The sequence below is a fragment of the Anomaloglossus baeobatrachus genome, chromosome 5, assembly GCF_048569485.1.
Source record: "Anomaloglossus baeobatrachus isolate aAnoBae1 chromosome 5, aAnoBae1.hap1, whole genome shotgun sequence".
NCBI lineage: Eukaryota > Metazoa > Chordata > Amphibia > Anura > Aromobatidae > Anomaloglossus > Anomaloglossus baeobatrachus.
Window position 1 is genome coordinate 490,638,335 of NC_134357.1, and position 24,545 is coordinate 490,662,879.

General features: G+C 48.1%; 1 protein-coding gene across 12 annotated transcripts in view; it reads right to left on the reverse strand.

Annotated features, from left to right (window-relative positions):
* Positions 1-24,545, reverse strand: part of BAIAP2 (BAR/IMD domain containing adaptor protein 2) — a 176,330-nt gene that overhangs the window by 23,800 nt on the left and 127,985 nt on the right. For all 12 annotated transcript variants that reach the window (XM_075350732.1, XM_075350726.1, XM_075350737.1 and 9 more), the window contains exons 7-10: positions 7,501-7,653; positions 1,733-1,972; positions 1,458-1,656; positions 434-635 (exon numbers count right to left, since the gene is read on the reverse strand). In XM_075350732.1, the coding sequence (XP_075206847.1) occupies positions 434-635; positions 1,458-1,656; positions 1,733-1,972; positions 7,501-7,653 (794 nt within the window). The remainder of the gene's footprint in view (positions 1-433; positions 636-1,457; positions 1,657-1,732; positions 1,973-7,500; positions 7,654-24,545) is intronic.

Consider the following 24,545-nt stretch of genomic DNA (forward strand, 5'->3'; position numbering starts at 1 on the left):
GCTCTGTGCAACCTACATGCTGTCACATTCTGAGGAGGGCGGATAGGCAGGAGAAGAACTGGCGAATTCCTTCTTCATTCTAAGATGCGATGGTGCAAAATTTCTACAGCGTAATGACTGGTGGTAGTGGCAGTGGCAGCAGCTGGCAGAATTAAGTTTATGCCATCACGAAGCACAAGTGATCTTCGGAAGGTAGGAGATATCCAGACGACATATGCCAAAAATGGTCTCACTTCCAAGGTCTGAGCATACAAATAGATCTGGGGGCTGCCAACCCTCATTTGTGTAAGCCCTCTCTATTCACTTCTATCTGAATTCCAAATACACCAGAGCACCCTTGCTTGGCTACTTATAGAGCCCAAAAGAGGTCAAAATAATCCACACACGCACAACCACTTCAAAATACAACATCAAACAATACGATGTTCCTTACAATTTTGTCTTCTCGCTCTCTCCGTAGTGCCAGCCGTCTCTTGCTTCGGGCACCAGCAGGGTGATGTAGTCGCCGTTGCTGAAGCTCAGTAAAGTGCCGTTGTCTCCGGCAGCGTGCGAGAAGATGGCCTGCACTCGAGTCCTGCCGTTTCTTTCTAAGCCAGCAGCCATGGAACTGGAACGGGGCAGAGTCTTGTTCTCAGCTGCTCAAAAGAATAATTAGAAGGTCTGGTTACTTACAGCCCATAATGATAGCACTTACATATATGATTAATGCGTGATGGCAAATCGTACCGCAGAGCATAGTGCCATTATACTTTTTGGGAAATTTATTGGGTACAAATTGTGTTGCCACTTTAACAACTCAATATCAAATATGGTACAGGGAGCCTTCATCAGTGTCTCGTCTATCCATAATTCGAATAATCTGTCAGCCATCAAGTCGTAGGGCAGAACAAAAAGATGGCATCCACATGGTCATTGATCATCCTAGTGAGGAGGGTGCATCTTACATGAGCATTATCCCCTCATACAGAATCCACACCGAGCAGAAGGTAGGCTACCCCAAATCAATTATGTAATTCATGTTATGATTTAAGTTGTGCTGCTGTGATACCAGAATTTCCCAAGGGATCAATAAAGTGTATTGTATTGTATCGTAAATCCAGGAGGAAAATAGAAGGACTAATAATGGGGAAACTGTCACCACTCATTGGCATTGGGCATGACCCCGACCGATCTCTAAGGCAAAGTGGCAGTGGTGCTAGGAAGGCTTTGTGCCACTGCCTCCATCTAGTGGCTGCCTGGCTTAGTCATGGACCAAAAATGGGCCAACCCAGAGACCTCCGGAGTGAAGTTCACATGTGATCACGTGTCATGGAGCGCTCCTAGCTAGTTTAGTTTAGCCACCTGCACCCCCAACCAGTCTCTCTTTGAAGCCACCAATATTCATCCTCATCGTTTCAGATTCAAGCATTGCTGGTATAAAAAAACAACATTGGAGTCAATAAACCATGTCCGCTTACCCACGGTGTAGCTGTTTTTAGGTGGGACGCTCTTGCGGGCTGGGAGTGTATTTGAGTAGGAGTCACTGATCTGCTTGTGTGGTTGAGATGGCGAAATTTTGGACTGAATTGGTTTCATTTCTCCCCAATGTTCATAACTGCTGGGAGGTGGTCCTGTGACGCCGTTCATAATGGGTGTGCCTTCTTGAGCAGACATTCGCTGTAACAAAGACCAGAATTAAAGATGCCAACCTCGTACCAATGCAAACACACTGAAAATTAAACGGTCAACTTACCCCTACAAAAGGGGCTAGCTCTGGGGGCACTGGCAGAGGCTTGGCACCTGGAATAGGGTCCGATATAGAAAGGCTGGATTTTGAGTTGGTCATAGGTCCGGATAGTGTTCCTGATAAAATTGTACCATTGGGGCCAGTAGCCATTTGCTGCATGATCTGTAGGGCTCTGTCTGGGATTTTGTTTGGATCACCACTGGATTGTTGCCAGGAAGGAACCTTCTGGGAGAGCAGATCCTTACCCTGAGCAGAGAAAAAAGGGGTTAATTGTCATAGATACATTACACCGTAAATTACTTTCTGGGACAGGAAGCAGCTGTCACAGGAAGCAGCTGTCACATCCACAATCAGCCATATTGGCTCTCAGATGGGTAAAGTCACCTGGTCACACAGGGAATACCAAAAAGCACTCACCTGCACTGTCAAGAATAAACCTGATTGCAGATATTGGATTGTGTTATGCACTATTCAATCAAACAAATATCTGTCATGGATGTACAATACTGGATAAAAGAAAGCAGCGAGGACAAGTAGCAGCTAACTTCTCCTATTTTAGTTCCGATAGTCACAGTGGTACGGGTTACAGCAATTGAAGTGATATCAGAATCCTGGAGGGGGACCCATACACACCTCTGTACTATAGGAAGTGTCCAATAATACAAATGAGTGGCAAGGGGTTGGGGCTCTGTTATGGCCCTTTCGGCAACCTGGTATAGCTACATTAGGCTAAGTTCATAAATATGTTTGAGCAAACTTTCCAACTATGAGTGGTGGACTCCACTCCCCCATTCGCCCCTGAATGTTCAATTGGACACAGGGTCAGGGTCTCATGACCAAGCAGCCTGTCCTACCCAAGACATCTTCCAGATAGCCCGCATCCTGTTTTTGGAGGCTTTTCAGGATGCTGCTAGAGTTGACATCTGTTCAGAAAGTCCACCATTAGTCTGGGAGTGGGAGCCTACAGGACTATTAGGACGCTCCAATATGAACCATGCATGTCTTTAAAAATGGACTAGAGGGAATTTTCTAAGCATTCAGTAGCCACTCTATTTGTGTCCACTCAGAGGCTTAGGGATTGCGCAAATAAGATTAAGATTAAGAACGGTATAAATGAGAAGTTTAAAAAAAACACAAGAAAGTTTGAAGATCTTGCTTGCCCACCGCTGGTTTAGGATTGCAGAGTTAACAAAGACGTAGTAAATGGCGATGTGTGCATTCCCCCACGAGATGGCAGTAATGATGTGCAAGTGAGGAGCCCTACACTGGCAGCAATAAGGGGCTTTTCTCTTCCCCTCCCTCTTTCCAGCCAAGTGGCACTGCATCTCGCTGAGTAAGAAGCATGTGGGCAGCACAAAATGTGTGTGTGGGAGTTGGGAACAAGGCTTTCATTTTCAATTGCTCTCATTCCCCCTCCTCCTCCTTTCCTGAGGAATAGGTGGGCTGCGAATGCTGGAAATCACTTGCACTAGCTCTGAATGAGCCAAGCTAACAGGCCAAGAGAGGCGCGAATGCAACGACAGTGTACACAAAGCGAGCAGGCATAGCCATTCATAGCCGTGCCCCTTATCAGACTGTACCAGCGAAGTGGTGGACGGAAAACACAATAACACTCCAAATATGAATTCCCCGATATACAGAGCGAGCACAGCCACCAGTACATGAACCGAGCAACCTCTCCGGTGTGGGATGGGTGAATTTGTGGGAATATGAAATAGTGATAGGTGAATACAGATACCGTACATATCCACTTTCTATAAGCCACCCAGTATAAAATATAGTAAATATTGGTATCCCTGGAGCCCAATGTGTCCAAAATCAGCATCCCTGGGGCCTCCCATATGTCAGCTTCACCAGGGCCCCCCTCCCTACATCAGCTTTCCCAGTGGCTCCCCATATAGCAGCATCCCCGAGAGGGGGCCCCCCATAAATCACCATCCCCGAGAGGTGGGCCCCCCCATATATCAGCCTCCCCGAGAGCCCCCCCATATAATCAGCCTCACCGAGAGAGGCCTCCCCCCATATATCAGCCTCCCCAAGAGGGCCCTCCTCCCCAATTTATAAGCATTCCTGAGGCCCCTCCTACAACAGCATCCCCAGGACTGAAAGGGCCAATACTAACTTTCCCAGTGGGGAAAATATAAAATATTCCCAGAACCTAGAAGACTAATATTAACATCTCAGGACCAAGGCGGCTGCTGAGCACCAATTTTACACCAGTCCTCGAGTTGTGTCAGGTTTTCGCTCTAATGAAGTGAATGGAATGAACAGCAAATTTCTTTCTTTGGAATGGTGCAGGTATGGGTTTTTTGTTGTGTTTTTTTTTTCTTATTTCTTTTTAAACCAACGACCTGAACTTTTTTTTGTTAAATTACCTGATTACACAATTCTCCAAGACAATATGATTAAGGGGATACCAAACTTTTTGTTTTTTGTTGTTTTTTTTTTTTAATTACATTTTTTAGTAATTATATGAAAAAAAAAAAAAATAATTAAAGTACATTTTCTGGAGACCTGCCTTTTTTTTTCTTCCATCCATGGAGATGGAGGTGTCTGTTTTTCACATGCTGAACTGCACTTTTTATATCTTGTGTTTTTTTTTACTGCGATGACTTGAAAATTTTGACCAATTTTGACACTACTTTCCATTTATTTATTTTTAGCATTTAAAACTTACAACTTAAATAATTTTATATTTTAATAGATTGGACTCATTGACACGACTATCAATTAGGTTTGCTTTTTTTTCATTTTTAATTTCAAATGAGGAAAAGGCAGGCAATTTATATTAAAAATATATATTTTTTTTAATCTCTTGAAAGTCTTGAACCTGTGATCGTTTGATTGCTTATACAATAATCGATACTGTTGTATGTAGCGTAATTGCAGATTCCTAAGAGGCCTAGCCTGTGGCTGAGCTTTATAGGACTACATGGGCCATAGTAACCAACTGGCTCTCTGCAGTAGAATCAGAATCAGACAGCCGGCTCTTTAAGAATCAAGAGAACCGATTGTTAAAATTGCAGCAGGTTCCCCGAACTGGCAAGAAGCAGCGTCCCAACCCAGTTCTGGACGTCCGATTGCAACTAAATATGCGTCCCCAGAGGCACACATTCAGATGAAATATACTGTAGTGCAGGAAACCCTTCTTGCCCTGCAAGAATTAAAAAAGTTGTTGGCCTATCAGACACCAGCAGCTGACATCAGCACATACATTGCCGATTTAAGACATCACTGCCATGCATCGGCCTGGGCGTGCCACCAATGAAGCAAGAAGAGCAGCCATATGGGGACCCCAGGATGACTGTATCATATGGGGACCCCAGGATGACTGTATCATATGGGGACCCCAGGATGACTGTATCATATGGGGACCCCAGGATGACTGTATCATATGGGGACCCCAGGATGACTATCATATGGGGACCCCAGGATGACTGTATCATATGGGGACCCCAGGATGACTGTATCATATGGGGACCCCAGGATGACTGTATCATATGGGGACCCCAGGATGACTGTATCATATGGGGACCCCAGGATGACTGTATCATATGGGGACCCCAGGATGACTGTATCATATGGGGACCCCAGGATGACTGTATCATATGGGGACCCCAGGATGACTGTATCATATGGGGACCCCAGGATGACTGTATCATATGGGGACCCCAGGATGACGGTATCATATGGGGACCCCAGGATTACTGTATCATATGGGGACCCCAGGATGAAGGAATTTTATGGGGACCCCAGGATGAAAGGAATTATATGGGGACCCCAGGATGAAGGTATCATATGGGGACCCCAGGATGAAGGTATCATATGGGGACCCCAGGATGAAGGAATTATATGGGGACCCCAGGATGAAGGAATTATATGGGGACCCCAGGATGAAGGAATTATATGGGGACCCCAGGATGAAGGTCATTAATAAAGGGGTCAGGATGTGTGACATTACAGGAAGAGGACCAGGATGGAGGAAATTGTGTCAGGATGGGGGTATTAGCATAAAAGGGTGCCAAAAAAGAGGAAATACTTACAGGATTGTGGAAATTATCACAGATGGGGGCCAGGATGGAGAAAATTACTATAGGAGGAGGCTAGAAGAGGCGACAATTACTATATGGGGCCAGAATGAGGAACAACGATTATTGGTTTATAGTGGCAAGTGGAAGACAATTAATGTAGAGGCCAATTAAGGGACATTACTACTGCTGTAACATTTTATGAGGACACAGTTTGCCATGTGGGGGAACAAAAAGGGAGATTCTGTTACTGTGTAGTGTGGATAGGTCTTTATTTTTTTAATCTGATGCAGTGAAGATGTCAGGAAACGAATGTGGGGAATATGTTATAGAAGCGATCAGTTGCAGATCACTTTTTTTGCAGAGCCGAGCTCCGGCTGGAAGTGATAACAGTCTGCGCCAGATGAAGAAAAGTGAAGATGAATGACTTCACCTAGAAAACTCACTGGTAAGTTGTGGCATTACCTGTACACTACACTGCTTTATACATATTGTAATATACAAAGAGCTCCTGTCTATAAAGTCACTGGTGATCACTATTACCTGTACACTATATAGAAACTTCCTGTGTATAATGCCACTGGTAATAATTATTGCCTGTACACTATATACAGAGCTCCTGTGTATATTGTCACCAGTGATCACCATTACCTGTACTCTAGACATTATACACAGCTCCTGTGTATAAATGTCATAACTGATGATATTAGTGTTATTAGGATTATTTGGTCACCTTGTGGTGGTATTATGTGGTCTGGTCATGGTGTGGTGGTATTTCTCCCTTATACATGGTACTGTTCAGTCACTATCTAGTGGTAATATGGGGTCTCTCATAGTATGGCAGTATTTCTCTCTTGTATGTGGAATTATTCATTCAGTCATTATGTGGTGGTAATGGGTGGTCAGATCATGGTGTTGTGGTATTTGTCTCTTGTATGTGGCTTTATTGGGTCACTATGTGGTGGTAATATGTGGTGTGGCCATATTTCATACATACGGCTTCTGGCCGCTGAGGCCAGAGATTAGATGGAGCAGACAGTTGAGGTGACAGATTGACAAGATAGCATCCTTTAAAATTTGAGCAAGGTGCCTATATATATATATATATATATATATATATATATAAATAATTATTTTAAAAACTTGTAGAAATCCCTTTAACACTACTCACCAATAGTAAAAAAAAAAAGTGACTGACAATGACAGGGACAATGTGGACCTGACAGGAGGTAGTGAGACTATACATGAAGTTACAGGTGGGGTTCAGTTTTAGCTGCCATTACTTTTTTTTTTTTTTTTTTCGAGGAAAGTGTCAAAATAGGTGTGGTTAAACTGGGGGTGGTTTTAAAAATGTACATGGTTTAACAACGCAAACCGGGAACCTGTCTAAAACGTGGATCACCGCACTGGTCAGGGGAGCCAATGGGAGGTGGCACAAGACTGTACCGGAATGCAGCCATCTGTGATCAACCGTGGCAGCAAGTGGTAAACCTTTGTGATCAGAGTTATCAGGCATCGGCCTCTAACGGCAGTGGTGAGAACTATAAAGCACAGCCAGCACCTGCCATGTACGACGTGTGCTCAGATCTTGAGCCTGGTCAGTGACGACAAAAAAAAAAAAAAAGGAAAGTAAGGCACAGGTTGTCAAGAGGTTAAAACAAAAGCACTTATGTTATTTTCTAATCTTGGACAACCCTTTTAATAATTGTGCATACCGTATGTGTGGATATCCCGCGCTCTCCTCACCTTGCCATGATAATTGACGGAGTTCTTGGCTACGGCGCATTGTTTCTCCACCAGGAAGCAGTACCTCCTCCTTTCTTCTGTCAGGGCCGTCTTATACCCATCAGATACAAAGTTCTCCAGCTCGCTCTGCTTGTTACTGATTGCTTCAATATACTGTAGAGAAGGGGGAGAAAATAAATACATAATTTCTAAACCGAGTCATAGCCACAAGAGACATGAGCCGGGATAGACCTGACCCAAGAAGTCATACCCCAGAATTTCCCAGTCTTTCACTCTTCTTGAAAGAAGTCACATGGGTGGCACAGTAGCTCAGTGGTTAGCACTGTATGGTGGCTCAGTGGTTAGCACTGTAGTTTTGCAGCGCTGGGTCCAGGGTTTAAATCCCACCAAGGACAACATCTGCAAAGAGTTTGTATGGGTTTCCTCCCCCAATCCAAAAACATACAGATGGGGAACTTAGATTGTGAGCCCAAATGGGGACAGTCTGGCTGATGTATGTAAAGAGCTGGCGCTATATAAAAATAAAGATTTTTACATATTTTGAAAGAGCCTCATGCTGTTTGCTCTCCAAAGGATATAAAGACTGGATACATATTGTGCATGCGCACTTTCTGGATGTCAAGGACATACACAAGCAAAGAGGTTTGGAGATCTTCGTACCAAGCTTTCACCTGCGCAGAACCTGGATGTCTAGAAATTTTGCGGATGCGCAGAGTTTTGACAGAGCACCTGACTTTACGCAATTTCTTTTCTGCCACATGTGTTCAAAAATACCATACAAGGGGATATTCCAGTCGATAAAGATAATTTAAGGTATTTTTCACCAAAGATAAGTTGAATATAGCGCTTATTGCACATGCGCCATGCTGCACCACTTATTCTATGGGAGTGATGACAAAAACAGATCACAGCACAGGGCTGTCACTGCCAGAGAATCTGAAGTGAGCGGCGCTGCGCATGTGTGACTAGCTACTCCATTCACCTTTTTTCCCCGCAATTGGGTTGAGCAAAATAGGATGCACGGCATTACACTGTGTTTATAATGAAAGGATGTTTAATTGAGGTTGTGCAGGATGTGATGAATATGGCTGCTTTCTTCCAAACACAGCACAACGACTGTGCCTGGTATTATCGCTGCGTTCCAATGAGGTGAATGTGGCTGAGCTGCAATACCGAACACAACCCTTGGACAGGTGTGGCGCTGTTTCTGGAAGATGGTAGACATGTCCGTGTAACCCCTTTAACTGCAGTTTCGGATCTTGGATAACAAGTCTTCATTAGTCTGCAGGAAACAAGTGCAGACATTTTCCACTTTCTTCCCATGGGTACGGACCAAACACAAAAATCGATGTGAACACTAAGACAGAAGCTAATTAGAAAACTCGGCATCTTCATCACGGTCTCCGAGAAATCCCAAGGAGAATGGCTGGAGATGCAGCTGGAAAATTAATGTCTCCCTAAAATGCAAGAATGATCTTGCTTCCGTGATCCTACATGTTTATAGAAAGGGACGCCAAATCTAAAACCTCCGCTCTGTTTTTTCTATAGATGAATAAAATCTATTGTCCCATGGTATCAGCCATTGTCAATGGCACCATCAGTGGAGGATGTGCTCTTAAAAAATGGTCAGTTGTGACTGGTATGAACCAGTAAGGTTAGTTTGCCATTATATTATAATATATATAAACAATATATATATATATATATACACACACACACACACACACACACACACATCTATATATATAATTGCCTTAGTCTGTCTGTCTGTCTGTCTGTCTTGCTTCAAAATTGTGTCCTTACGGTGACACAAAGCTGATTGGCCGCTGGGCTCGCCATGGCCCCGCCCCCCCCACACCGATTGGCCGCTCGCCCAGGCTGCGCCCCCACACGGATTGGCCAGCCGCTCGCCCAGGCTCCGCCCCCCCACAGATTGGCCTCTCGCCCCGGCACCCTGCAGGCATTGGCAACTCGGCCACGCCACGCCCCGCCCCCCTCACGCAATGGACGTTAGCTCTGCCCCCCCCGCGCATTCCCCGAACTGACACGGTCACGGCTCCCAGGTGAGTACTGTACAACCCCCCCCACCCCCCCCCCCCCCAAACGGGAGCCCACATCAGCGTGCGCCGCCAACCCAGCCGACACTTACCCTCGCATTACTGGCCTTGCCGCCGTATGCTGGTGTGGGCTCCCGTGCGAGTGGGGGACGTGATGCACTGGTAACCATGGTAGCATAGTTACCAGCACATCAAGGTCCTGCAGCGGCGGAAGATCCACACGCACACACATCAGATCACACTCACTCTCACACACACCTCACACACACCTCACATCGCATCCACACATCAAGGTCCTGCAGCGGCGGAACATACACACACACACACACACACACACACACACACACACACACACACACATACATATCAGATCACACTCACTCACACAAACACATCACACACACACACATCACATCGCATCCACATACTCACAACATCCTGGGATATCGCTTGCTTCTCGGCGGCGATACTGTGCTGTTGTGAGCTTCCAGGACCTGCCGGAGGATCACATGGCCAGAAGCATGTGGTATCTCCGGATGTTGTGAGTATAAGCGCGTATGTGCGATATCGTCAATGTGTGTGTGTGTGTGTGTGAGTGTATGCGATCGGATCTGTGAGTGTCGGCAGAGGAGCATGGCGTGCTGGAGGAGGCTGGGAGGAGAGAGGCTGATCCTGGAGGAGGCTGGGAGGAGAGAGGCTGATCCTGGAGGAGGCTGGGACGGAGAGGCTGATGCTGGGGACAGAGAGGCTGATGCTGGGGACAGAGAGGCTGATGCTGGGGACAGAGAGGCTGATGCTGGGGACAGAGAGGCTGATGCTGGGGACAGAGAGGCTGATGCTGGGGACAGAGAGGCTGATGCTGGGGACAGAGAGGCTGATGCTGGGGACAGAGAGGCTGATGCTGGGGACAGAGAGGCTGATGCTGGGGACAGAGAGGCTGATGCTGGGGACAGAGAGGCTGATGCTGGGGACAGAGAGGCTGATGCTGGGGACAGAGAGGCTGATGCTGGGGACAGAGAGGCTGATGCTGGGGACAGAGAGGCTGATGCTGGGGACAGAGAGGCTGATGCTGGGGACAGAGAGGCTGATGCTGGGGACAGAGAGGCTGATGCTGGGGACAGAGAGGCTGATGCTGGGGACAGAGAGGCTGATGCTGGGGACAGAGAGGCTGATGCTGGGGACAGAGAGGCTGATGCTGGGGACAGAGAGGCTGATGCTGGGGACAGAGAGGCTGATGCTGGGGACAGAGAGGCTGATGCTGGGGACAGAGAGGCTGATGCTGGGGACAGAGAGGCTGATGCTGGGGACAGAGAGGCTGATGCTGGGGACAGAGAGGCTGATGCTGGGGACAGAGAGGCTGATGCTGGGGACAGAGAGGCTGATGCTGGGGACAGAGAGGCTGATGCTGGGGACAGAGAGGCTGATGCTGGGGACAGAGAGGCTGATGCTGGGGACAGAGAGGCTGATGCTGGGGACAGAGAGGCTGATGCTGGGGACAGAGAGGCTGATGCTGGGGACAGAGAGGCTGATGCTGGGGACAGAGTGGCTGATGCTGGGGACAGAGTGGCTGATGCTGGGGACAGAGTGGCTGATGCTGGGGACAGAGTGGCTGATGCTGGGGACAGAGTGGCTGATGCTGGGGACAGAGTGGCTGATGCTGGGGACAGAGTGGCTGATGCTGGGGACAGAGTGGCTGATGCTGGGGACAGAGTGGCTGATGCTGGGGACAGAGTGGCTGATGCTGGGGACAGAGTGGCTGATGCTGGGGACAGAGTGGCTGATGCTGCGGGGAGAGATGCTGATGCAGGGAGGAGAGAGGCTGATGCTGCGGGTAGAGAGGCTGATGCTGGCGCAGCATGGCGGATGGAGCACGTTTGGGAGTGCGCAGCATGGCGGATGGAGCACGTTTGGGAGTGCGCAGCATGGCGGATGGAGCACGTTTGGGAGTGCGCAGCATGGCGGATGGAGCACGTTTGGGAGTGCGCAGCATGGCGGATGGAGCACGTTTGGGAGTGCGCAGCATGGCGGATGGAGCACGTTTGGGAGTGCGCAGCATGGCGGATGGAGCGCGTTTGGGAGTGCGCAGCATGGCGGATGGAGCGCGTTTGGGAGTGCGCAGCATGGCGGATGGAGCGCGTTTGGGAGTGCGCAGCATGGCGGATGGAGCGCGTTTGGGAGTGCGCAGCATGGCGGATGGAGCGCGTTTGGGAGTGCGCAGCATGGCGGATGGAGCGCGTTTGGGAGTGCGCAGCATGGCGGATGGAGCGCGTTTGGGAGTGCGCAGCATGGCGGATGGAGCACGTTTGGGAGTGCGCAGCATGGCGGATGGAGCACGTTTGGGAGTGCGCAGCATGGCGGATGGAGCACGTTTGGGAGTGCGCAGCATGGCGGATGGAGCACGTTTGGGAGTGCGCAGCATGGCGGATGGAGCACGTTTGGGAGTGCGCAGCATGGCGGATGGAGCACGTTTGGGAGTGCGCAGCATGGCGGATGGAGCACGTTTGGGAGTGCGCAGCATGGGGGATGTAGCACAATGGGGAGTGCGCAGCATGGGGGATGTAGCACGATGGGGAGTGCGCAGCATGGTGGATGGAGCACGATGGCGGGTGCGCAGCATGGGGGATGTAGCACGATGGGGAGTGCGTAGCATGGGGGATGTAGCACGTTTGGGAGTGCGCAGCATGGCGGATGGAGCACGTTTGGGAGTGCGCAGCATGGCGGATGGAGCACGTTTGGGAGTGCGCAGCATGGCGGATGGAGCACGTTTGGGAGTGCGCAGCATGGCGGATGGAGCACGTTTGGGAGTGCGCAGCATGGCGGATGGAGCACGTTTGGGAGTGCGCAGCATGGCGGATGGAGCGCGTTTGGGAGTGCGCAGCATGGCGGATGGAGCGCGTTTGGGAGTGCGCAGCATGGCGGATGGAGCACGTTTGGGAGTGCGCAGCATGGCGGATGGAGCACGTTTGGGAGTGCGCAGCATGGCGGATGGAGCACGTTTGGGAGTGCGCAGCATGGCGGATGGAGCACGTTTGGGAGTGCGCAGCATGGCGGATGGAGCACGATGGGGAGTGCGCAGCATGGGGGATGTAGCACGATGGGGAGTGCGCAGCATGGTGGATGGAGCACGATGGCGGGTGCGCAGCATGGGGGATGTAGCACGATGGGGAGTGCGTAGCATGGGGGATGTAGCACGATGGGGAGTGCGCAGCATGGGGGATGTAGCACGATGGGGGGTGCGCAGCATGGGGGATGGAGCATGATGGGGAGTGCGCAGCATGGAGGATGGAGCACGATGGGGAGTGCGCAGCATGGAGGATGGAGCACGATGGGGAGTGCGCAGCATGGGGGATGGAGCACGATGGGGAATGCGCAGCATAGGGGATGGGGCATGATGAGGGGTGCGCAGCATGGGGGATGGAGCACGATGGGAGGTGCACACCTCCCCCCAACACACACACACACACACACACACACAGGGAACCACAAACACCGCCATACACAGACACCCACACACACAGACAACGCTGCACACACACACACACACAACACCCAACACACAAACACCGCGGCATACATAAATATACGCACATACCGCACAACACACACATTGCACAAAACATACCTCCCCCCAAAACACACCACACCCACACAAACCGCGCAACACACACACACAACGCGACAGACACACAGCGCTCCACAAACAACGCAACACACATACAACACCGCTCTCACCCCCCGCCACACCCAGACAACACCCAGAACATGTACAGCGCCCTACACAAACACTTGGTAACTACACACAACTATATATTATATATATATATATATATATATATATATATATATATATATATATATATATATATATATATATATATATATATATATATATATATATATATATATATATATATATATATATATATATATATATATATATATATATATATATATATATAGACGACCCCCAACTTCTGCCCTAAAAATATAGAATTTGGGATATACTCACTGTATAAGACTACCCCGCTCCCAAATGAAAAAAAGTCTGCTTTGATTGCAACATGTTAATTTTAATTCCGCGAGAGCCGTACAATATGTTTTTAAAGGGCCATTGACAGATCAATCGCTCCAATGTTCACTTAGTACAGCAAGGAATGCTCCTCCCTGCTGTATAAAGCCACAACTGGACTGAAACAATGGTACTACACTCTGCTACAAACAGACACACACAACTCTGCTACAAACAGACAAACACACACAACTCTGCTACATACAGACAAACACACACACACAACTCTGCTACATACAGACAAACACATACAACTCTGCTACATACAAACACATACAACTCTGCTACATACAGACAAACACATACAACTCTGCTACATACAGACAAACACACACAACTCTGCTACATACAGACAAACACACACAACTCTGCTACATACAGACAAACACACACAACTCTGCTACATACAAACACACAACTCTGCTACATACAGACAAACACACACAACTCTGCTACATACAGACAAACACACACAACTCTGCTACATACAGACAAACACACACAACTCTGCTACATACAGACAAACACATACAACTCTGCTACATACAGACAAACACATACAACTCTGCTACATACAGACAAACACACACAACTCTGCTACATACAGACAAACACACACAACTCTGCTACATACAGACAAACACACACAACTCTGCTACATACAGACAAACACATACAACTCTGCTACATACAGACAAACACATACAACTCTGCAACATACAGACAAATACACACAACTCTGCTGCTCTGTGGGGCTTGCACCCGCGGCTCGGCGGGTACAGCACCCGCGGCATCGGCGGGGGGGGGGGGATTGGCAGGGCATACATCTGGGGGGTTAGAAGCAGCTCACCGGGGCCCATAATGGGGAGGCGGGGAGGGCATTTACCCGATTAGGTCACGGTGGAGAGGGGGCCCACACAGCGCCGGACAGAAGCTCGCCTCCTTCATCTGTGGGACTGAGAAGGCGGTAGCTCCGCCCACAGATGAAATTCAAAACAGGATGTCTGCGCGCCTTAAAGTGACGGCGCCGCAGATTGCTGCCGAGGACTGCGGTCCCCGGAACTCGTCCGGGGGCAGCAGAACTATAAAGGCGAGTGGGCCCCGGCCAAGGGACAGGAGAACTGACGAGGCCGAGTGGGCCCCCCCCCGGCTCTCCAGGGCCCCGGCATTTGCCCATAGAGGTAGGAGCCCTGTCTGCGAGCCAGATACGGCCATCAAAAGAGCCATATCTGGCTCGCGAGCCATAGGTTCCCGACCCCTGCTGTATGATATATACCGTATTTTTCGCTTTATAAGACGCACCTGATTATAAGACGCACCCCCAAATTTGGTGAAGGAAAAGAGAATTTTTTTTTTTAATGTTAAATGGGGTCCATCTTATAATGCCAGTGTCCCTCTAACAAATCATATAGGGTATATGTCCCTCATAGCCCCCCATCCTAAAATTAGCCCCCTTAATCTGGATATGGCCCCCTTATATTGAATATAGCCCCCTTGTGATGGCACACGTTCCCCTGTGCTGCCTATGGTCCCCTATGGATTGCACACGTTCCCGTGTTAGATAACGCCCCCATGCTGCTGCCCATGGCCCCTATAGATCGCACAAGTCCCCCTGTGTTAGATATCGCCCCCACAGTGCTGCCCATGGCCCCTATAGATCGCACAAGTCCCCCTGTGTTAGATATCGCCCCCCATAGTGCTGCCCATGGCTCCTATATAGATCGCACAAGTCCCCCTGTGTTATATATCGCCCCATAGTGCTGCCCATGGTCCCTATAGATCGCACATATCCCCCTGTGTCAGATATGGCCCCCATAGTGCTGCCCATGGCCCCTATAGATCGCACAAGTCCCCCTGTGTCAGATATGGCCCCTAGGCTGCTGCCCAAAGTAAAATAAAACCCTCTTTCCTTATCTCCTCCAGCGCTGAGCTCCCTCCTGTCTGGCTCTGTGCTTCTGTTCTTCCACTTCCTGGTTCTCAGTGCGGTCATGTGATCGGCACAGCAGCCTGAGCTCTCTGCCTGCCTGATCACAGTGGAAGCAGGGACACGGGGAGAAACGCTGCAGGGGTAAGTAAAGCTTTTTTATTTTAGAATGAGCAGCAGCCTGGGGGCCAAATCTAACACAGGGGTGGGCATGTGCGATCACACTGGGACGCAGGCTCATATAATATGCACCGCTCCCCCAGCCCATCATTGCGTGCGATTTCAGCACCATTGGAGATGGACAGCGGCTGTGCATATTATATGAGCGGGTGCAGGAGATCAAAGGCTGCAGCCCGCAGCGTTCCCCACACTTTCCTGGCTGCGGCATGTGTTAACTGAGTATCAGTCAGTGAGTGCATTCTGATAAGAAAGATAGGGTCATGAACTCTCCTCAGCAGATTTTTGACCACATGAAAGTTGAGATGAGCGTTGTGGCCATAAATTAGCTAAGAGGAGCACACAAGAAACACGATAGGGTTATAAACTCTTCAGTCAAAAAGACCTTACTGACAGATTCTCAGTTGACTCATTTTGCAACCAGCAATAAACTGCAATAAAAAAAAAAAAAAAAAAAAGCTATAGGAGAAAGATACACAGACTACCTAAATGTTGGGAAATGTGTTACATACACAGGGGGCACGATGCAAGACATCATTTTCAGGGAGCACGGTCCCGGACAGCACAAAAGATGTAGTGCATGGCAGTATTATATTTAGAGGAGGCTTTGTGAGTGGCACAATTATTTTCAAGGAGCAAAAGTGATGGACTATTAGGTTATACATAGTTACATAGGTTGAAAAAAGACCTGGGTCCATCTAGTTCAACCTTCCTCCACTAGTTCTACATTTGGTCACTAAGTAATTTATAACCAACAATGTTGTGTGTACTGAGGAAATCATCCAGCCCTGATATAAAAGCTGTTATAGTATCTGCCATTACTACCTCTTGTGGTAGGGCATTCCACAGTCTGATTGCTCTAACTGTAAAGAACCCTTTCCTATTTAGCTGCCGGAATCGCTTTTCTTCCACTCGCAGTGTATGCCCCCGGTCCTTAGTATTGTCTATGAGGGCACTAAGATATTATGTATGTGGGCACAACGTGAGCGTTAGTAGTGAATATTTCAGGGGGCGCTGTTCAGCATTATTTTGGGGCACAGTAGAGTATTCTACTCTAAGGAGTGGCACATGGGAAGACCTTTTCAGGGGGAAAAATTTGGGACTAATGTGTATTTGGCATAATTATAATTAGGAGTATTGTGGGTGGCACTAACATACATGGGGCACAGTGTGTTGCACTATTAGCTTTTGAGGATACTGTAGGACAAAGTGTAGAACACCTAACAGACTGAATGGGGCCCTCACTTTCAGGGGGCCACGGTGTTTGAAAAGTGTGGGTAAAGGTGTATGCTATAACACTGGCACCTCACATTTTGAGGTTGAACCCCCACCCCGGTGTATCACATCCTTATTACTGAACACTATGGCACATCTGAAATGCTTTCCCCAGAAAGCAGAATCTAGATGTGGAGGGAATTCCTGTTCTAGCTGACAGCGTACTTATCAGAGGTAGGAGGCTTTTGATGGTCGCACACGCTGCGCTGTATTATCTGGGTGTATTGTTCGGCACAGCACACTGGATATAGACAGGAGAAGCTGAATTGATGCCCCGCTGTCAGTCACTGAACAATGTCATTCCCCACGCGTTCCGAGACAGAAGGCGCAAAGTGGGTCAGGACAAGGAACACAAGCCTCAGCTAACCCCGTGTTATTACCGATCTTCTCCCACGGGTATGGAGAATATAGGCCTCCAATTAGGAACGCTTCCATAAAAGTGTGCCCTGCTGCCATTAGAGAGGAGCAAAGTACCGAACACTTCCAGCAAAGACTTAAGTCAGATCACAAACCGCTCAGGTTCTGATGATCTGGGCCAGGTCACAGATTAGGGAGCTGCATGTAAGCTGGGGGCTATTTAGGAGGCTAGTGATGAAGGACACCCCCTGCCAATCTCTATAACCTTCAATGATCTGCTCATCTCACCTGGGCAGAGACCTTTAATGGTCCCACAGGCTCCAAGTTACTAGATAAGAGCTTAGCTTTGCCTCCTACTAACCTCTACCAGGGGCTGCAGGGACTGTAGCTGTATCTTGGCTATTGTATTTTGGGGGCCTAATATCCCCTCTGCCCCTCCAACAACCCCTGTCCACACAGCAAATTTAGAACATGGAGGTTATAGTTGGGGGGTCCTGCACTCGAGAACACCTATGAGCCAGAACAAAGAGCTCTACTGTGATGTAGAACTCTTAGATGGACCCCCAAGAATTGCTCTTAAAAGGAGTCAATACACATTAGATTAACGTTAGAGTACCAAAATTTGCAGGACAGGCTGCCCATCTAATATTGGGGTCTCGTGACATCTGTGGTCAGTGAGAAGGATGGGGCATGTTGGAATTCCACTTGCCCAATCATTTATTCAAGTGGAAGTGAAGCCACCACTAGAGGTCTGTGGCAGCAGCTCATCTTCTCAAGACAGTCAGGTGTGTAAATGGATAAATAGTTATGGGACAGGCAAGTGTCAGTGTTTTGCCAAATTTGGGAGAATAGAGTTCTTCATATTATGGACCCCTGGCATATGGTGCTTTCATGAATTACAGCCATTGTGTGGTGCTGTACAGGGTCCGCTTTGCCAGATCACACAGTGTCACCATCTTGAGTTGGTGACTACTCCCACGAAAGAAAAAAAAGGTGCAGTTGCACGAATAAACCACTAGCAGGAGACAAAAGGCAAAATAAAAAAAAAAAAACATCAAAAAGCTGCCGAAGCAGATTGTCGTGTTCTCACCGTGACCAATGACCTGGACTCGTGACAGATAAGTTAATACCTGATTCTTGCACATTAGCCGTCTCCCTGAAGCAAGAGCTAATTTGCATGTTTTTTCCCCCTAGAGCATTGCAAATAAGACTCCAAAACTGGATGGCCTCCTTAATAGGAGCCATCACTAAAATATACAAAACTCGAAAATTTAAAACAAGTGAATAAAGAAATGCTGATACAAGAGATATGCGTGTTAGCTCACTTTGTGTAGGATAAAAAGGTATGTGACCTTATGGAAACTTTATACATGATTTACATGGGACTGACATGCAAATTAAGTCCCCCAGCCTTATTAATGGCAGGGGTTAAACCTAATAATAGTGTTTACCGTCACTGTTGACATAATAAAGGTCCATACGTGGAGCGTCAGCGCTTGCTGTCAATACTGGACTTCATTAGCTCCTACAGTGAGAGGATTATGTGATCCGGCTAAAGAGATTACGTGAGCGCAGTTGCTCTTCAAGCCTCACCCGGCAGACGCCTGGCACAGATACCAGCAACGAGTTCATATAAGTCAGAAGGCTTCCTTTGTTTACATGACATCAAGACAAAAGGATTCTAAATAGAAAAAAAACCCAAGGTAGCCGGCCACCGGTGGAAACCCCCCCTCAGGTAGCCGGCCACCAGTGGAAACCCCCCCTCAGGTAGCCGGCCACCAGTGGAAACCCCCCCTCAGGTAGCCAGCCCCCGGTGGAAACCCCCCCCTCAGGTAGCCAGCCCCCGGTGGAAACCCCCCCTCAGGTAGCCAGCCCCCGGTGGAAACCCCCCCTCAGGTAGCCAGCCCCCGGTGGAAACCCCCCCTCAGGTAGCCAGCCCCCGGTGGAAACCCCCCCTCAGGTAGCCAGCCCCCGGTGGAAACCCCCCCCTCAGGTAGCCAGCCCCCGGTGGAAACCCCCCCCTCAGGTAGCCAGCCCCCGGTGGAAACCCCCCCCTCAGGTAGCCAGCCCCCGGTGGAAACCCCCCCTCAGGTAGCCAGCCCCCGGTGGAAACCCCCCCTCAGGTAGCCAGCCCCCGGTGGAAACCCCCCCTCAGGTAGCCAGCCCCCGGTGGAAACCCCCCCCTCAGGTAGCCAGCCCCCGGTGGAAACCCCCCCCTCAGGTAGCCAGCCCCCGGTGGAAACCCCCCCTCAGGTAGCCAGCCCCCGGTGGAAACCCCCCCTCAGGTAGCCAGCCCCCGGTGGAAACCCCTCAGGTAGCCAGCCCCCGGTGGAAACCCCTCAGGTAGCCAGCCCCCGGTGGAAACCCCTCAGGTAGCCAGCCCCCGGTGGAAACCCCTCAGGTAGCCAGCCCCCGGTGGAAACCCCTCAGGTAGCCAGCCCCCGGTGGAAACCCCTCAGGTAGCCAGCCCCCGGTGGAAACCCCTCAGGTAGCCAGCCCCCGGTGGAAACCCCTCAGGTAGCCGGCAGACTTATACCAGCTGAAGGTTTCAGGCTAGGCCTCATACTGAGGGAACTTTCCAGATGTACTACTAAAGAAGGATCTCAAACTTTTCTCCAACCCTCCACACTAGAAGGAAACCGTGTTGGGTGGAAGATTGGTGGTCTTCCCTCACTGAAGCCAGCCTTCCAAGCGGCATGCCAACCTAGTGTCGACAAAGAACCAGTACTGACATGTGCAGCGTCAGTGAACGATGAACTGGAGGGAGTAAAAATTGGATGGCAACACACATCCTCACAAATCTATAAGTGGGACATAAGGGTACCACACCCCAGTATGGGGGGGGGGGATTTAAAAAAAAAAAACAAACACTCGTGGAGATCTGGGAGATGAAGGTCTCCTCCAGAGAAGGGCTGTCTCTTTAGTTCTACCTAATCAAAGTCAAACCCATTAAAGATCAGTCACCAAAAAAAGTTGTCGAAATAGGATAAAAGTACACTCCACATCCAGAAGACCCCAAAGAGCAGGAGCTGGACAAGTATTTAACCCTAGAACGCATACCTGGGGCCTCGCAGGCCTGCTAGGTTACTTGTTTTCTATTGTAGATTTCTATGGTAGCGCGTTCTAGGGTTAAATTATAAACCTGCTGTTTTCCAGTCTTCATACTGCAGACTACCAATAGGACCTTCATTGTGGAGCAGTTCTATCAGACTATGGCATCTCCAGAATTGCATTTTAGGAACCTAAATTGAAAGTTCTGGATAACTGGATCTCATTAATTCTCTTCTCTTTATAACTTATTTTTAGAATAATGAACTTCTTAATTGGATGCTGCAAAAGGTTGTCGGAGTCATTTCATTGCAGATAATTACTTGTGAGAAATGGGGGTGGAGGGGGACGGAGGGATGTGAGGTGTTCCTACGTCTCGCTTAAAATCGGAGCACCTCCACCGCCTCTATAGTCAGGAATAGCTCAAACTTTTAATAGGTCACAGAAACTGGTACAACGTGAACTTCAGAATGTTTCCTTGATCTATGGACGGCAAAATATTATAGGGAAGGTTCACACACAACATCCATTGAGAGGGGATCACAAGTAGGAGTCAATGAGCAAAGAGCCAACATTCCCCCCATTGCAATGGCACACCGCTATGCTGTAGGATCTCTGACATAAGTGTCCACATACTGTGCCATTTAATAACGCTTAATACAGTAAACAGAGGGGGAGGGCTGCTCTATGACCAACATGGGTGGCCAGTGGGGTAACTAGAGTTTGAAGGGCCCCAGTGCAAAGTTTGCACCTGCGCCCCCCCTCCATGTACACTGACACTCGGGGTACCGGATAATGACGCTAACACTTGGCCCTTTCCCTCAGCACCCAGGTTTCCCATAATCTGAAATCCCTCTGTATCAGCACCCAGTTTTCCTATGTTCTGATATCTATCTTGTCCTTAGCACCCAGCTTCCCCATGCTCTGCTATACATCATTCCTTCAGTACCTAGCTTTCTCATATCACAGCATGGGAAAGCTGGGTACTGAGGGAAAGAGCCTCTTTCCCTCAGCACAAAATTTTCCCATCCCATACTTGTATCTTTGTCCCCCCTCGTATATAGTTCTTTAAATTCAAAAGTGGCCCCTAAATAGCCTTAGAAATTACAGCAATAATACCTAAAATGTAACTTTTATTAATAATTCCTCTAAAAATAGGGAAGGGTTCACCTTGCCTATGCATAAAAACCAGAATGTTGCGAGAACCTCTACAGAACCTGGGGAACTGGCAAATCCTATAACCACACAAATACACCTACAGTATGATTGGTGCTGGCAAATATAAGCAGTTTTAACCGAAAAAGTCAAAATAGCTGTTCAAATAGATCCCATTAAAAAATGGCGCTATTTCACTATAATGACTACACATCCACAGGTATGTGACTAGGATGCTGTACATTCGGTTTAAACAATACAACAAACCAGGGATTCAAAAAAGCCAAGTTGTTGACCTGGTTGTATCTAATAGGGAACAATCTCACCCAATTGCTGGTGTCTTGTCTCCCATCAGTGGTCAGTAAGTCCTCATATTCGGCGTATCCACAAAAGGCCCTCATCAAACAGGTCCTGGATCTCTTATGAACGGACTAGCTGTCCTCTCCCAGAATCTCCTTCTCCCGACGCGTTTCCTGTACATCATTCATCAGGGGAGCCAAACTGGGCGGAAGTGGTGTGTGCAGGCATGGATGTGACGTCAGACGCCGGCAGGGAAACAGCGACTATTTAAGAGTATTTTGACAGAACAGCGGTGTACAGCTTATAAGAATTGTTGCTGTCACCGCTTGGTAAGTCGCTGATTTCTTTTTCTTTTCTTCTTTAATAGGATTAGGTTTGTTGGGGGCTACTATACTTATATCAGAAGATTATTCCCCTTTACTTTCCCCATTTTCTCACGATTTTTCTAGATTTACCCAGTGGAGGTTATCTCCTCATTTGACTCCCCTGATGAATGATGTACAGGAAACGCGTCGGGAGAAGGAGATTCTGGGAGAGGACAGCTAGTCCGTTCATAAGGGGTCCAGGACCTGTTTGATGAGGGTCTTTTGTGGATACGCCGAATATGAGGACTTACTGACCACTGATGGGAGATAAGACACCAGCAATTGGGTGAGATTGTTCCCTATTAGATACAACCAGGTCAACAACTTGGCTTTTTTGAATCCCTGGTTTGTTGTATTGTTTAAACCGAATGTACAGCATCCTAGTCACATACCTGTGGATGTGTAGTCATAGTGAAATAGCGCCATTTTTTAATGGGATCTATTTGAACAGCTATTTTGACTTTTTCGGTTAAAACTGCTTATATTTGCCAGCACCAATCATACTGCAGGTGTATTTGTGTGGTTATAGGATTTGCCAGTTCCCCAGGTTGTGTAGAGGTTCTCGCAACATTCTGGTTTTTATGCATAGGCAAGGTGAACCCTTCCCTATTTTTAGAGGAATTATTAATAAAAGTTACATTTTAGGTATTATTGCTGTAATTTCTGGTCCTTCTAATTATATATACCATACCAGTGGCTGCATTACCCTAAATAGCCTTCCATAAACTATAAAGGGTCCCACAAACCTTCATATATTAGAATGCACCCCCATAGTCCTCCATGATTATAATGCATTTCCCATAGTTTTCCATGTATAAAGTAGCCTCACAGCCCTCCAATTATTATAATGCAGCTCCCATAGTCCTCCATATATTATAATGCACCCCCATAGTCCATATATAAGGTAGCCCCCATAGTCCTCCATATATTATAATGCAGCCCCATAGACCTTCATATTGTATTATGCAGCCTTATTGTCCTCTATGTATAACGCACCCCCCTATAGTCCATGTATAAGGTGTCCTTCATATTGTATCATGCAGCCCCATAGTTATCCATGTATAATGCACCCCTATTGTCCATGTATAAGTTGTCCTTCATGTAGTATTATGCAGCCCCATAGACCTTCATGTATAATGCACCCCTATAGGCCTCTGGCCACCGTGCACTCACCAATTAAAAAACAAAATAAAAACAAAAAAAAAAAAACACCAAGTCCTCACCTCTCCCGTCAGAGCGTCCTCGTATCCTGCACTCTAGTCTCAGTACAGCAGTCCCACAGTAGTGACGTCACCACGCTCTGCTGCACCGAGACATCGAGCACAGGTACAGGGGGAGAATGATGAAGCCCAGAGCGCTCCGCTCCATGCTTCATCATTGCTTTGTGTGAGGGCCTGCAGGTGGGGGGTCCGATGCCGCCGCTGCCACAAGGCCACCCCTGACTCACGGGCCCCATAGTACCAGTGTGGTCTGCCTCAAAACAACGCAGCTCTTGTCTCACAGACAGGAGCCGGCTACTTCTCTGCAGGGCAGGCATCGAACACCTAACCCTGCCGGGCCTGGTTGCGATGGCGACCTCTGCAACCACGGTTGCTACACCCCTGGGAGTGGGCAATAAGCAGGGGACTCATGCCCATCATACTCCCTGTAGGCCCAGATAAGGCGGATACAAAAAGGTGTCCACAGTTTACAACCGCTATTAAACGAGCGTGCGAGGTTCTGCAGCAAAGTGCGGGGATTGCAGATAAGTGCATACAATATCGGTCACATACAATATCGGTTCTAACGAGTTCACATACAATGTGCCTGTCAGGCGCAGGCTAGAAAAATACCTATAATATCTAATGTTTGCAATTTCAGTGCTCTAAAAGTGATCAGTGACCTTCATAGGGATGTAATAAAAGACTACACGTAATCAGGTGCAAAAAAACCCCATTTACTTAACATAAAACTAATAACTCTGAAATACAAACATTTCAAAACTCCCGCCAAATAGTCCCCATGTGCCTGTCAGGCCTATTGTATGTGACGGAGGGTTAAGCACAATCTTATAGTTTGACACAAGAACATAGTTTGAATTTATCCTTATAAGTTTCCCATTGTTTTGTTTTTTTTCTTTGTTTTTCTACCTTTCTGTACGGTTTATCCCCATTTAATAGCGGCTCCATGGAAAATACTACCAGGTGTGTATCTGGTCAGATGTATGCATGCCTTGAACAGTCGTTCGAGGGTGAATATGTCGGCACTCTATGCAAGTATGTTGAATATTTAGAAGCCCAGGTAACTAATCTAAATAAGCAGCTTGCAACACTCAGGAG